The 16,374-nt window shown below is 29.9% G+C and overlaps 2 protein-coding genes across 8 annotated transcripts in view; one reads left to right on the top strand and one right to left on the bottom strand.

The window, feature by feature from the left end:
* The window catches only part of GstE12 (Glutathione S transferase E12), a 213,940-nt gene that overhangs the window by 123,351 nt on the left and 74,215 nt on the right, over nt 1–16,374 (bottom strand). The gene's annotated exons all lie outside the window — the stretch shown is intronic.
* Nucleotides 484–16,374, top strand: part of LRR (Leucine-rich repeat) — a 105,806-nt gene continuing 89,915 nt past the window's right edge. For 2 of the 7 annotated variants that reach the window (XM_065510908.1, XM_065510909.1), the window contains exon 1: nt 13,689–13,875. In XM_065510908.1, the coding sequence (XP_065366980.1) occupies nt 13,782–13,875 (94 nt within the window). In that variant the 5' untranslated portion in view covers nt 13,689–13,781. Of the gene's footprint in view, nt 691–1,029; nt 1,546–13,686; nt 13,876–16,374 lie in introns of those variants that run through there. The other 5 variants (XM_065510907.1, XM_065510906.1, XM_065510911.1 and 2 more) reach the window with 5 other exon arrangements.

The raw sequence follows: 16,374 nt of genomic DNA, 5'->3' as shown, positions 1-16,374 counted from the left end.
GAGAATTTTTAAAGATTATTTTATAATCGGTTTTCGACGATTTTTACATCAATAAAAAAAACGTGAATATTCGATAGAAAACAACAAAGACCTGACAACACTTTTTTCATTTAATGATCTGGCAGCATCATAATGAATTAATAGTGTTGGTTAAAAGAGCTTAAAATCGCTGGAAAATAGTTAAATCTATTTTTCAGTTACAATTTGAATAATGCATTAAAAAATATAATTAAAAAAGATGTTTTGCATTTCACTAAAATATCATATCAATTTTATTCCATTATTTTTTAATAAGTGTAAGAAATACATTCTCTATTGATCACATTATTACAATATTTTCCTAAAACTCCTCATTATTTAATTTTCCCCAATAAACACACAAAAAATCAGCAATTTGATTGAAAAATCTCTAATAAGGCAACACTGTTGTTACAGCAAAAATGACATTTCGCTCTCTTGTTCATATTCAGTCGTTTCTCAACTGGCGTCGCGGTGCGAATTTTTCTTGAAAGAAGGCGGATAAAAAATTATTTACAATACAACAAAAAATAGTGTTAATTTTGCAAAAAGAAGTGAAATTTCCATTTGTATTTAAAATTCAATAAATAAATGGGTGTTTTCAAACACCCATATTTTCAGTTTCTGTAATAAAATGCTGTTTATGATTCTTAAATTGAAACTCAGTCAAGTGTAAAAAATTTTGTGTTTTTTATTAATTTTCTTCTTTTTTGGTCTTATTAACTCTCTTTTTTTCGTTTGTTCTATTTTGCAAATCAACAAAAAAGTCTAGAATGAAGAAGAGAATGAGAGAGTAAAGAAAGAGGGTGGAAATAATTGCATGAAAATCCAACAAAAAAATGTTGGATATATTCAAAAAAATTGTCGAAAATTAGTTTCCACATTATTTTGGTCAATTAAAAAATAATTAAAATTTAATAGAAAAAAAAGTACATAAACGTAAATAAAGATAAAATGTTTAGATGATACAGCAATGAAATTACCAAAACCCTTGATATTAAAAAATTCTAGTTTGTGTGAAGTAAAAGTGTCTACTGGCTGGTTCTTGTGCTCTGTGTATTATTCAGGCGGGCGGCGGCTGCATTGAAAAACGATTTTAATTCGTTACAAGAGCTCAAATAAGAAATTATACAAAAGAAAAAACTGTGCTGTCTGATACTGCTTCGTTAGCTAAAAGAGTTAACCAAGAGTTTCTTTTACATCTTCTTAACAATCAAACAAAAAAAAATACGAAAATCCTGTTTTTTATTAACCTTAAAAAAAAATTAAACAAGAAAATCAAAAATAAAGTAAAGAAGAAACCAAACAAACCAACATACTCACTCAATAACAAGAGCAAAACTTCATTATCACTACTTGTATTTCAACGAATGTTCATTATTGAATCTTAATAATTAAAGCGTAGTCAACATCATCTTCATCATTATCGTCATCAAGACTTTCCCCCTTGAATTGAAACGAAGAAAGACGAAAAATAAAACGGCTCCAAAATGTCGACACGTTCCCAGTTAACAAAGGATTTGAATGGTAAGTTTTTTTTAGATGCTTTGCCATCAAAAAAAAAAAATAATGGGGAAACTGATCTTGTTTTGTTTTTTTTTTAAAGTTAGCTGAAAGTAGTAGTGAATATTTAGTAAAATAAGAAATTTCTTCTAGTTTTCATTAACTTGTCTCAATCAAATGTCAATTCGCATACATTTTTAGTGTGTATGCTGCGTTTTTGCTTTTGTTTTATTTTTTCCTGTTTACTTATTTAACTTTTATTTTATTCTACCTCCTCCACCTTTGTTTTGTTTTCTTTTATTTTGTTGTTGCTGTTGTGTGATTACTGTGTTTTATCCTTGTGTATCCATTTATTTACTTGTTTCTTTCTCTATACGAGTGAGTAATGTTTGTTTGTTGTTGTTGGTTTCCTCTTATATATAGAATGTGTGTGTCACCCATGATGTTGCTGTTGTTGCTCTTGATGTGACCCCTTATTTTTTATTTCTGTTTTCATCGTTGCACTTTTTGAATTTCACTACGTATTTTAACGTTAATTGTTTTATATTTGAAATAACTATCTTTTGGGGTATTTATTCACAAAATATTCTTATACTTAGCTCTTTAATTAGAAGCTGGTTGTGAAAATCTCTTAGGTATACATTGGGTTCTAATATAGGTAATATGTGATCATATCTTTGTTTTGATATTGAATAGACTTAAATTAGATTCCATTAGAAGGGGTGTGTCTATAAAATACATTTCCACTCGCAGATCCATAGGATCCATTGTGATATCCTTCAGAAATAGACCTAGATGTGAAGAAAGGAAATGAAATGAACAGAAAAAATCGAGGAAAAATAAAATAAAATCCTGGTGTAAAGGAATGAAAATATGTAAAGATCGGTATTCTCCAAATAGAAAGTTTGGTATGTCGATTGTTCGTTTTTAGTAGAAAAATTAGCCTATTTTAATTTGAGGAAATTCGTATAAAACATATCTTTGAAATTGATTTTTATAAATTGAAATTTATAACACCGAGATACGGAAACTAGCTTGGAAAGTAAATTTTAAGGTAATCCACAATTTGGTGTTGCATTATATATAAGAATTCTGTTTGCAATTTCAATAGAACCGTATTCGCAAGACCAATTGACTATTTTTCTAATTAGAAAAAACTTCCGAAGAGAGCCTTTATAATATATTTTTAAAAATAGCACTTATTTTACAGATTTGTCATGTAATTAGCTCATTACATGTTCTTTAGTAAAAAGTTAAACTATACCAGACCCTCCACTAAGTTTTTTTTATTATTGTAATTTTTATAAACATTTTGCTTTAAAAATACTTGTTCATGGTAACAATGAACTTTTGAAGTTTTTATTATGTTAATTAGAATAATGTTTAACAAAAACATGTTTTTAATAACAAGCTATTTCTATACAAAAAATAAAAATTCAGCAGACAGTGACAATTTTTAAAATTATGTATTAATTTCACCTTTAGTGTGGAAAGGTGTAAGCTCGAAGCTATCAGAACTTTTAGAAATAAAAACACCCAAATACTTTTGGAGTTGTCTGTGTTGAAAGAATCGTCTAATTGAAAGACTTTCGATTAGTAGTATTATTAAAATTTCCAGGTGTTTAACTAAAATAGATTATGAATTCTATCTATATTGTTTATTATTAAATAGAAACACATGTAATTGCTGAGAGCCTAAAACCTAACTCTGTTGTCAAAAACCTTATACATGCAAATGCATTGCCATTAAATTTGTTATTGTATCACCCGTATGTGTGAAAATAGATTAATTATTAAATATTTTTATTTAAAACTTTCTTTCTACTTCCCTTCTATGTGTTTATTCTATGCTTTAACACATTCCTAAGTCTTTAGTAGTCACAAAGCTCTTTTTTTTATAAAATTTTAATGAATTCTTAAGTTCATTATTTAAATGTCATTCAAAAATATGAAAACACAATGTTAATATGGTTCTTTTAAATGTTTTATTGCTCACTAATAATTTTTTAATAAAAAATTAATGAAATTTTTTTATGATTAAAATAAAAACAAAATCTGTCATTAAGCAACAATTAATAATTTAATTTTAGCACTCTATGTTTGTCTTTCCAAAAACAGATTTACACCATATCCAAGCGAATATACAATTTAGTATTAATTGTCAATGATAATCATCAGGGAAGTTTAATAAATTTTTGCTGAATCGCGTATAAATGTGCACATTTCGCTCAACCATATGCAGGAATTCATCCAAAAGCAGGGAAATTGGGTACAATACGAATTGAAGCCGAGGGATCATGAAAGACGATTTTGCATATCCGAAATAATGTTTGAACGAGAAAATCATATTTGCATCCAATCATTACTTGCTATGAAAAATGGATCTATTACGATAACTTGAAGAGTAAGAGATGGTATGTAAAGCCCGGCCAACCAGACGAACCGACACCAAATCCAAATTTCCATGTCGCTAAGGTAATGCTCTGCATTTGGTGGGACCAAAAAGGTCCTATTTATTATGAGCTGCTGAAATCTGGCCAGACCATTATTTGAAGCGACAATTGGCCAAAAAAACGCCCAGAATATGCGGTCAGACATTAAACCGTAATAGGCCACATGTTGCAATTTAGGAAAAACTGTTTGGGAAGTTTTGCCTCATCCGCTTCATGGTCTAAACCTTGCCCCGCCTACCAACTATTTGTTTATATCGATGCAGAAGGCTCTCTCTGGGATACGCTTTACTTTGGAACATAGTATCCGAAATTATCTTGATTCTTTCTTGGTCTCAAAAGATAAGCAGTTTTTTCAGTTTTTCCGCTTGCTTATTTTAAGCATATTGTGCATATTTAAACTGGCCCTGATGATCATAATCTTAATACTGAAATGGTGTAAATCTATTTTAAATATTTTAATTTATAGCATTTTAAAATTCCTAAAGACTTGAAAGGAAAACCAAACATATATTTTCTACATCATTTACAATGAATTAATAAATAAATCGTTGCTATATTTTTGTAAATTTCTAAACATGCACATACGATTATATATATATTTTGCTATATGTTTAACAAAATTTTCAACACGGTAAAATTGAGGTCAATAGAGCGCAACGAAAAATAACAAACAAGAAGAAAAATCTAAAGCAGCACTAATAATAAATAAATTTTAATTTCCCTATATATATTTTTTACTTTACATCAGCCTCAAACAACAGTGACAGATTTTTTTTTTTTTAAATGTTGTTATTATTTTTATTTAGTTATTTATGGAACCACTTGTTTGTTGCAGCTAGATTCAACTGCATCTCATACTGAAACCCCTTAGCACAATGTACGAGCAGACAATAGAAATTTATTGTGCCACAATTTGTATGACCGTTTGCCTTTTTATTAAGATTTGTTGTCGACGTATGCCGGTGGTATTTAGTAAGTCATTGTGTGATGACAGCCGGCATCGGCTGGAAACCCAGTAACTACCAGCAGTTATTGATAGTTGTTTTGTTTTTTTTGGTGTAATTATGTATATCATCTACTCCCCTTTATGGTAGCTTCAATTTTAAATATTTATTATGTTTGATGGTTGAAATTGATATTTTATAATTGTCTAGAAAATTAGGAAAATATTCACACATTCATAATTGACACCCTTATCATATTTATTCCACACATTGAGAAATAACCGAAAGTTTTTTTAAAAAAAAAAATACGATTTTAAATGTTAAATTTTACTAGATTTAATGAAAATTAATTATTTTTCGAATTTCATAATTATAATTTTATGAAAAAATTATTCAGTCATATTAATTTCTAATAAAGAAAATTTATTTAAAATTTAAACTTTACATTTTATTACAAATTTTCTAAATTTTCAAGATTGGCATGTTTTCTTTATATTTAACAAATTTTCTCATATTTTTTCTTTTGCTCTTTTAAAAATATGCCATCATTTAATTATCCTGTAAAACGGAAATGATTATTATTTAAATTGAGTTCAATGCAGTCATGCCATCATCATAGTCACTTCATCATAGCACCATTATCATCGCCAGGCAACATCGTTTAACATCATCAAATATTATGAGTACAATGTGAAATTATTTCAGTCACCTAGGCTTTTTAATAACACCTACTGCTGTTTTCTGTCCCCATACCCAGCCACACACACAATCACATTACTGCAGTTTCTTTTTATCATTGTCCTCGTCGGATATACGTTCTCTCTCACATTTACTCAATGGTCTTGTCTGTCAAACATGTGAACAAGTGAGTAGTAGTGAGCAGAGTTTTAAAAGTATGTTGACTTAAATTAATAATAATTTATGGAATTCAAACAAAACTGAAGTTTGCCTACTCCGAAACCAAACCAAACTTGTTTAATATTCTACCGATTTTAGAAATAACTGAAAGTTTCAGATTTTAAAACAAGTTTTATCTAATTTGTTATGTCATCTTGTATTTTCAACTTGAACTGAAGACTCCTATGGAGGTAATAATAGGGTGTATTTGTCATACCGTTTTTAATTTCTACATTTTTCATTTGCGACCCCATAAAGGGACCGTAACGATTATAAGTGATATCAAAAAAGTTATTTTTTAACAGTTATTTTGTCACTTTAAAAATTAAAATCCATCTAAAACAGTTATTAGTTAACGTAAAAATAAAAGTTCGCATGAAACTCTTAAAAAAGTGTTTTAAATAGCCGTCATAAAAAAAAACACATTTGAATAGTTTTTTTTCCGTCAAAAAAAACTCATTTGAAGTGTTTTATTTTTGCCGTCAGAAAAAAACCCATTTGGGGAGTTTTATTTTTCCCATCCATTTACATAAAATGAGTTTTAACTCATTTTATTTTTTAATTTACATAAAATGAGTTTTAACTCATTTTATTTTTTAATTTACATAAAATGAGTTTTAACTCATTTTATGTAAATTGACACTGGTCAGATCATTACAATTTGTAAAGCACCTTGCATTGCAATTGAATAAATTGTCATTATAATAAAAACAAGTGGGATTTTAATTTTCTATTGTTTGATTCTTATTATTAAATTGTGGTCGTTTTTTTTTCTTAAACAAATAAATTACTACGCACATTATATCAGGTAGACTCAATAAAGAAAGATACTGAAAAAAGTAGAAAATAAACGAAAAGAGTTTTATTTTCTGACGGGAAAAATAAAACTCCTCAAATGAGTTTTTTTCTGGCGATAAAAATAAAACTCCTCAAATCAGTTTTTCTTATGAAGACTATTTAAAACTCTTTTTTAAGAGTTTCAAGCGAACTTTTATTTTTACGTTGAAAAATAACTCGTTAGCTTAGTACGAAAACGTGCCAAGTCCCATTTTTTGAATTTTACAGGAGAGACAAAAAACGTTCTATCTTTTTTTGCTTTCAATATTCTTTAAATCTGTAAACGCAGTTCTCTCCTATCTGTTGGCTTTAAGTATCAGTTGAAAAAATAAAATAATAGAAATGACTTTAGAAACTGAAGCCATTTTTAGGTACTTAGCTCTTTTGATTTTTATGATTTTGTGTTTTTTGGCTGGACTTGGCACATTTTCTTATAATGAATTTAAATTTCTGGTTTTATTATTTTATATTATTTAAGTACATAACAAAAAACAGTCTTATTTCATTGCTGTAAAACAAAATAACTCAAAATCTTAAATAAATTAGTTTTTTATTATTATTTCTTCAAAATTTTTATTTTTTTTTTTATTTTACAGTGAATTGTGTAGCCATACTATAGTGATTACATCGAAAAATGTTAATCTTCAAAGTAGTATAGTAAATAGTATTGAAAAGGTAGATTTAAATAGCATATTCAATGTTTTTTGCTGGATGTTTTCTTCTTATTTTTTTTTTGTGGAGTTAGCAATTTTGCTTATCACTGAAAAATCATCAGTTAGAAACAAAATAACGAAATTTTGTATTGCAAAATATTTCTGCATCAAAATCTTGTTGACTGTGAAGTTGAGATCATTATTTAAATATCACAAAAGATTCTGAAAGAAAGCTAAGGTCGAAAAACGCCCAGAATATGAGGTCAGACGTGAACCGTAATATTTCATCATGACAAAGTATTTAAAATTAAGAAATTGGGGAGTTTTGCCTGACCCACTTTATTGTCCAGACCGTGACCCATCCGACACTATTTATTTGATCGATGCAGAAAGCTCTCTTTGGGATAGGCTTCACTTTGGAACAGAGTATCCGATATTGGCATGATCCGTTCTTGGCCTCAAAAGATGAGCAGTTCTTTTGGGTGGGAACACAAAAAAAAATTTGTTTAAAATTAAAAAAAAATTTAAATTAATTTTTTTTTAAAAAAATTAAAAAAACAATTCGAAAAAATTTGTTTTCAAAATAATGAAAAAAATAACTTTGGAAAAAAAAATTTTGTTTACCTAAAAATATTTAAAATTTTTATTTTAAAGTATAATTTGGTGAAGGGTATATAAGACTCGACACAGCCGAATATAGCTCTCTTATTTGTTTTTTGCCCTATTTTGATGTGTCAACAAATCTGATAATATTGACTGCTTCACACACAACCTTGTTTGAATCAATAGGGGATCTATACAGACGATATAGATATGCAATTTTATCAAAGAATTTATAAATTTAATTTCTGGTTTTTTTTGCAACAATAAGTATGTGTATTGGTATAGTATCAGATTTGAGACCTCAGTAATGACACCGACATGTTATATAATATGTTACATCTAAAACCAGTCCGTATTATCCAAGCACCTATCACATGACTAGTTTTGGATCAAAAGCTCTTCTCTCTAGGCAATAAACAACTTTTTTTTTTCAAAAATAACTTTGGATTTATTCGTTTAGCAGCTCACTCCTTTAGACATCTGATATGTAAGTTGTTCTGGTCGGATGCTAGTGGTGATAAACTTTTCAAATATTGTCATCGTTTTCTATTGTTTGTTTGATTCTACAAAGTTGCTTCTGTAAATGTTTATATTTGTTTTTGTAATTGAACGCCTACTTTTTTTGTATGTGTGTATGAAAAATATTGTTACTAACATTCAGCCATCCATTCATTCAGCTTGATAATAATGTCAGAGAACTAACGAACAACATGTAGTACAAGTATGTAGCAATGTTCAAATATATACATATGTATTTATGAACATAAGTTTGTATATATAGGGTGATACATTTAGAGGTTTTTAATTTAATAACTTAAAATATAATTGGATTTAGGAATCTTTATTAAGAACAATCTCTGACATTTTATTTTTTAAGGATAGTTTCATTCAAATGTTGGCCACGAAAAAGCTGTAAGTCATTCATTCGAAAGGTCCGATTTAAGATCAGAATTTCCAGTATTGCTACCAGTATGTCACGAATTACTTGAATAATGTTGGCTTCCAAGTCTTGAATCACTGCTGGCTTATCGGCAAACACATTTGACTACAATTAACTTCCAAAAAAAAATCCAGAGGTCTGATTTCACACGAATTAGGCGGCCAGTTGACAGGTCCTGACCGAGAAATTATCTGCTGGGATTGACATGTTGATGATTTTCGTACTACAGCTGAACGATTTGGAGACTTTGTTACGTTGTTAGTCATTGCATGATAAATTGTCAAACAATACAGAATAAAGTTAATTTTTTATATATGTATGGAGCAAGACGAATTCATACAAGGTGGTGGTAGTTCTACAAATACAACAAATGGTCTTAACAAATGTCAAAAAACAAAAATTAAAAAAATATGTATTAAAACTAAATATAGTGTAGATAATTGAATAGTGAGGGCTTTACTTATTTATGCAAAATATAAATATTTTGTTAATTAGCTTGGAATATATAGATATTGAAGTATAAAAACAAGCTTTGACAGATGTTAGAACCAAACAAGCGAAAAAAGAGTAATCCGCTGATTGACTGACTCAACCTTGTATAAATTCGCCTTGGTATGGAGTTTGACATTCTCAACAATGAGAGAGTTGTTTCGAATGTCAAAATCAAAATATGAATTCGCTCCTATTTGCCCGAATTTGCCACTGCCACCAGCTGGTATATAAAATCCCGATTTGTGAAAAAAATAAAAATTTAAAAAAACCTCTATTTGAATCACCCTTTACGTGTATATGCACATAGTAGTTGTCAAGAACATCAGATGATAATAATTGTAAAAGTAAGAGATGACTATGAATTAGTATCTCTGCTCTTACGTTATGACAACAACAGCAACAACTACATAGTACTAGCATGAGTATATTGTAACTATTACAACATTTAAGGTTTTTGTTGTTGTTGTTGTTGGTTCTGGAAAAAAGTGCAATAACCTTGTTCTTATTACTTATTCATGATGATTTTTTTTTGTTGTTTTTTTTTGTATTTATTTACATTTTTTTTCTTCTCTTTTGAGTTTGATTCATTGTTAAACATTTTGATTGAACTTTCAAATAGTGTAAAGTAATGTTGTTGCTATTGTTCTAAAAATTACACAATATTTTAATATTATTTATCTATTTATTTAATATTTAATTTAATTTTATTTTGCATTTTAGTTGATAACCAAATTATCGACCATTTTCTGTTGTTTTTTTTTTAAATAATTCTTTAAAGCCCTCATGCCGACGTGACTTATCAATGTTGTTCTGTTTATTTCATTATATTTTAGATTTTAGTATGATTTTAATTATCTTTGGCACTTGTTTCCATTATATTGTATTACTTACGTCTAGGAGATATTTTCTAAAGTCCTGTCAGTTTGATAATATTTGTTGAAATTGTAAAAGCTTTTAGTCTTAGGCTTTTAAATTAAATTATCAAATAATATTTATAGAATACTTTATTTAATAAAATAAAACATTTTTTGGACTGCAAAAAGAATCAGAAGATATAGAGAAAATTAATAAAATTGTTTAACAATTAATAAAACATTTAAATAAAATATAAAGTTTTTTTTTGCTTTGAAAATGTAGAATTTTGTACCAACGAATCGTCATATGCGGTAAGTTTAGCTTTACTTCTTTAATTAGAAAGAAAGAGCTCTTAAATCACACCAATTGCTCACCGTAGGTTATGGTGAATGTGTTCCATCGGTTTCAACGTGCGAGAGATGGTCTGTGCGGTTCAGAAGTGGTAATTTATACATGAAAGACAAAGATCGACCAGGCCAGCAAAAAAAGTCTAATGACCAAGAATTGGAGTTATTACACCATGAAGATTCTTGTAAAACTCAACAAGAGCATTGCAAAATCATTGGGAGCTACTCAAGCAGCAATTTCAAAATGTTTGAAAGCAGCTGAATTCATCCAAAAGCAGGGAAATTGGGTAACAAACGAATTGAAGCCGACAGACCATCAAAGAAGATTTTGCATGTCCGAAATGATGATTGAACGCTATAAAAGAAAATAATTTTTGCACCGAATCATTACTTGCGATAAAACTGGATAAATTACGATAACCCGAAGCGTAAGAGATCGCATGTGAAGCTTGGCCAACTAGCCGAATCGACACCAAAGCCAAATATTCATGGCGAGAAGGTAATGCTCTGTATTTGGTGGTGGTAAAAGGTTCCTATATATTATGTTGCTTAAATCTTACCAGACCATGACAGAGAACCTGTACCGAATGCTACTGATTTGTTTGCAGCGATCATTTGCAGAAAAACACCCAGAATATGCGGCCAGACATGAAACCGTTTAATTCCATCATGTCAATGCTTAGCCACATGATGCCATATCTGTTAAAAAGTATTTAGAATGAATTAGTCCAGACCTTGCCCTGTCTGACTACTATTTCTTTCGATTTCAGAGCAGAGTATCCGATATTGGCTTGATTTGTTCTTGGACTCAAAAGATGAGCAGTTCTTTTGGCTCGGAATCAATATGTTGCTGGAAACATGGGAAAATGTCATAGCTAACAATGGTCAATACTTTGAATTAATTTATATTTTAGGAATGTTTCAAAATAAAATCTAAAAATTTTAAAAAATTACGCATTATTAAGTCATACACCTAGGGATGCTAAACGGGAAATCCCGTTCCCGAAAATCCCGGGGTTTTCGGGATTTCATAAATCCCGAAGCCCGGGATTTTTTAATTTTAAATCCCGAAACCCCGGGTCGGGATTTCGGGATTCTTTACCAAATCCCGAACCCCGGGATTTTCAAAAACCAGTCCCGATTAGCATCTCTACATACACCCAATAGTAATTTACTAATAAATGTATGCTGAATATAAAACTCCGACAAAATACAAAAAATTTTCGAAATTAAAAAAGTTTCGTAGGCTTTTAGATACTGTTCCGAGGGATATTTTATACTTTATACATACAAATTGAGATAACTTGAAATAGTCACCCTATCGGCAATAACATGTGAAATTTATGTTCCCATGGAACAAAATTTGCTATCGTGATATTCCCATGAACGTTTCATTCACAATAGTTGATTTTGTTCGTAACAGCTGTTTATTGTTTACAAAATTCCATCTAAAAATTTCACAACATAGGGAATTTTTTCACATGAACAAAATTGATGAAAGAAACATGGGAAAAGGGAACATATTTCATGTGAAATATATGTATATTCACGATAGGGGTGAGTATCTCAATTTCTTTGCTGAAATTCACTTTAATTTTTTACTGTTAATTTTTTCCAGTGTATACATATCTGTGTGTATGTATGTTGAATTAATTTATTTTTCTTACTATTATTATCAATATAAACTCTCTTACTGCAATTGAGAATAATTGTAGCAAATTGTTTATTTAACTGTTTACTTTAAAGGTACTTCACACATTCTCTCACTCTGTCTCTCGCTCCTTCAGTGTTATCAATTATGAATGGAGGTTCTTCTAATATACATACATATCTATATACAGTGGCTGACAATACAATGGAAATAATTCTGGAAATAGAAAATAAACTAAAAAGTATTTATTATTATGGTAATGGTATACAAACCAATTGAAACTTGGGTGTAATTTTTTATAAATTTTCTGGCCTTTTTAGTACCTCAGTATTTTATTTTTTATTACTGCTCCAAAGCGACGATGCATTTAACCAATTAAAGATTCAATAGTTTCCTTTTGAAACAGTTTGCCATTTCCTTATAACCACATGTGATAAAGTTTCCTTCGTGGTATAATTCTGAGTCCGTATGTTACGATCTACAATTTCCCATAGGTTTTCTATGGAATTGAGATCTTGCGATTGGATATGCAACATTAAAAAACGTACCTCGTTGGATTGTTACCACTCGGTTAAAATCGTAGAGGTATGTTTAAGGTTATTGTATAAGCTGGAATCTCCAAACTAGGGACATATTTTCTTCAGAGAATGGATACATCATACATCATTCAAAAATTATCTTTATCCGATTCCAGTCTTAGCATCTTTTATGATATGAATTGGAACAATACCTTGCCATGAAAAACAGCTTCATACTATAAAATGTCCACCACCAAACAGGTGGTGGAAATTTTATTTCTGTCTGTCTGTCTTGAACAGATGACCGAAGTCTCTGTATTGAACAGTTGACCGAAGCCTCTGTCTTAAACAGTCGATCGAAGCTCCTTTACTGAACAGACGACCGAAATCTCTGTCTTGAACAGAAGGCCGAAGACTCTGTATAGAACAATTGGCCGAAGCCTATGTCTTGAACAGTCGGCTGAAGCCCCTGTACTGAAAAGACGACCGAAATCTCTGTACTGATCAGTCGACCGAAGTCGCTGGCACTCACGAAATGAAATTACTCTATATCGTTTTCAAAAAAAAAGTTTCCATTGTTTTGTTACTCACTGTATGTGTATTTCAATTTGTATAGTACAAAGCTTTTCTGCCTTTTTCCCAATCTAGAAAACAAAATATTGTTCAAATATATATATGATAACTGATAACAGTATAAATAAATAAAAAAATGCTCAAAAACTAGTACATCAAACATAAAAAAGCTATTTTTCCAAAGAGCGACTTCTTAGTCATTCATTGCAACTTATCGTTAACGTACACAATTTTGTTATTATTGTTGTTGTTCATATACTATATATGTTTTTTATTAAGAAAAAATAAATTAAAAACATCTTTTCAATAATGTTGAAATTAATTTTATTTTATATGAATTAATAAAAACAAATAAATTTCTTTTTCGCATAAAATTTATAAAAAAAAAAAATAGATATATGTAAATAAATTACAATTGAATTTATTACTACGTGTTTGAGTGTGAAAAATTGTTAAAAACATCAAGAAAACACATTAAAAATAATAATAAAAACAAAATGTATACAAAAGAATTGATGAATCACATTAGTGATTATTTACGCCGCATAATAGAGTTACAAGTGTTGGATGTAACAAAAACTAAAGATAGAGGTAAATTACAATTCACATGTTTGATTTTCATGGATTTTCGATATGTAGGTAGTATTTCAATTGAGAATGTATGTAGCAGAGATGGAAATTTGAGATTTTTAAAGTCTGAAGTTTTGAATGAGAAATATTGGGCGTATGACTGAAAAAGGCGGGATTTTTTCAAATATTTAGCTTTTATTTTGAAACATTTGTACAATATAAATTTATTCAAAGTATTGGCCATTGTTAGCTGTGACCTTTTCCCATATTTGTGGCAACATATGGATTTCTAGCCAAAAGAACGCTCATCTTTTGAGGCCAATAACGAATCATATCAATTTGGGATACTCTGTTCCAAAGTGAAGCGTATCCCAGAGAGAGACTTCTTCATCGATCGCAACAAATAGTAGTCGGAAGGGGCAAGGTCTGGACTATAAGGCGGGCGAAGCCACACTTCCCAACCACTTCTTTCATCACATTTCCTTCTCTAATCTAACCCATTAATTGCCTGAGCTTACTTCTCTTAAAAAAAAAAAAACTAAAAACAAACATGTGGCCAAGCGTTGTCATGATGGAATAGAACGGTTTCATGTCTGGTAGCATATTTTGGGCATTTTTCGTCCAACGATCGCTTCAAACGAATCAGTTGCATTCGCTACAGGTTCCCATTGATAGTCTGGCCAGATTTCATCAGCTCATAATAGATCAGACCCTTTTGGTCCCAATACAGAGCATTATATTAGCGCCATTGATATTTAACATTGGTATCGCTTCGGCTGGTTGGACGGGCTTCACATACGATCTCTTACGATTCGGGTTATCGTAATGTATCCATTTTTCATCGCATGTAATGATTCGGTGCAAAAATTATTTTCTTTTATAGTGTTCAAGCAGCATATCACACATACAAAATCGTATTTCAAGGTCTCTCAGCTTCAATTGCTGCTTGAGTTGCTCCCAATGATTTTGCAAGATCTTGTTGAGTTTTACAACAATCTTCATGGAGTAATGCCTCCAATTCTTGTTGATCAAAATTTTTTGGCTGGCATGGGCGATCTTTGTCTTCCCTGTCAAAGTCACCACTTCTGAACCACACAAAACATCCCTCGCACGTTGCACAGTGGTTTAAAAACTTTTTTTTTTAAATAATTCGGTATCTTGCGAACTATTTGTTCATCTTCCTAGCGATAATGGGGGCCAGTGCGTAGCCCCCCAAAGTTGGTCACCTCGGGTCTCAAATTTTTTAAAAAAATCGCCAAAAATCCATTTATGGTCCGAATGTGCTGAAATTTTGAATACAAATAGTCCTTGAGAATATAGCTGATATTTTAAAAATAAATTTCGACCCTCCGTAGGCCCGCCATATCTAAAAAACCATAAAAAGATCGATGTGTGTGAAGTTAGCTCCGTCAGTTAGCTCCGTTTTTTAACATTACCTATGTTAATGTGTAAACTAACATACTTCGTACTCAAAGACTGTTAGGTTAACAGAGCTGCATTATTTTCAGCTCATTTAACATTTTATGATATAAAATCAAAATAAAATGGTTTTACCGATCATTCAGTTTAAATATATAATAACAATTTTTTTAAAAATTAGATAAAAAAAAATTAAATATTTATTTATGAACTATCGTTGATTTCTTTGCTTTTAGCGTATTTTTATACCAGATACATGAGAGACACATGGACATGAAAAAAAATTAAAAAATTCTAAATTTTGGTAAAACTAGTCATAATAGGGTGGAAAGGCTTGATTTCAGAAATGTACAGTTTACATTCAGAATTTTTTTCATATTAATTTAAAAATAGTGAAATTTCACATTTTGTTAAAAGGGCAGATGGAAATTTGGAAAAAATGGTTAAATTTTGGAATTGTGCTCGATCTTGCCCTAATACGGTGGAATGCCATTACTTCAGAGAGTTCAGAACTGTTTAGCATATATTTAGAATTTATTTCAGATCGCAGTAATTACACTTTTAAAATAGTGAAATTTCACATTTTGTTAAAAGGGGCACATTGAAATTTTGAAAAAATGGTTAAATTTTGAAATTGTGCTCGATCTAGTCCTAATGGAGTGGAAAGCCATCACTTCAGAGAATTCAGAACTGTTTAGCTTATCTTCAGAATTTATTTCAGATCGGAGATATATAATTTTCCATATAGTGAAATTTCACATTTTGTTAAAAGGGGCACATTGAAATTTTGAAAAAATGGTTAAATTTTGAAATTGTGCTCGATCTTGCCCTAATGGAGTGGAAAGCCATCACTTCAGAGAGTTCAGAACTGTTTAGTTTATATTCAGAATTTATTTCAGATCGGAGTAATTTGACTTTTCAAATAGTGAAATTTCACATTTTGTTAAAAGGGGCACATTGAAATTTTGAAAAAATGGTTAAATTTTGAAATTGTGCTCGATCTAGTCCTAATGGATTGGAAAGCCATTACTTCAGAGAGTTCAGAACTGTTCACCGTATATTCAGAATTTATTTCAGATCGGAGATATATAATTTTCCATA

This window comes from Calliphora vicina, chromosome 5 (genome assembly GCF_958450345.1).
Source record: "Calliphora vicina chromosome 5, idCalVici1.1, whole genome shotgun sequence".
NCBI classification, from domain to species: Eukaryota; Metazoa; Arthropoda; class Insecta; order Diptera; family Calliphoridae; genus Calliphora; species Calliphora vicina.
The sequence above is the reverse complement of the archived record's forward strand: the minus strand, read 5'-3'. Positions and strand labels throughout refer to the sequence as shown.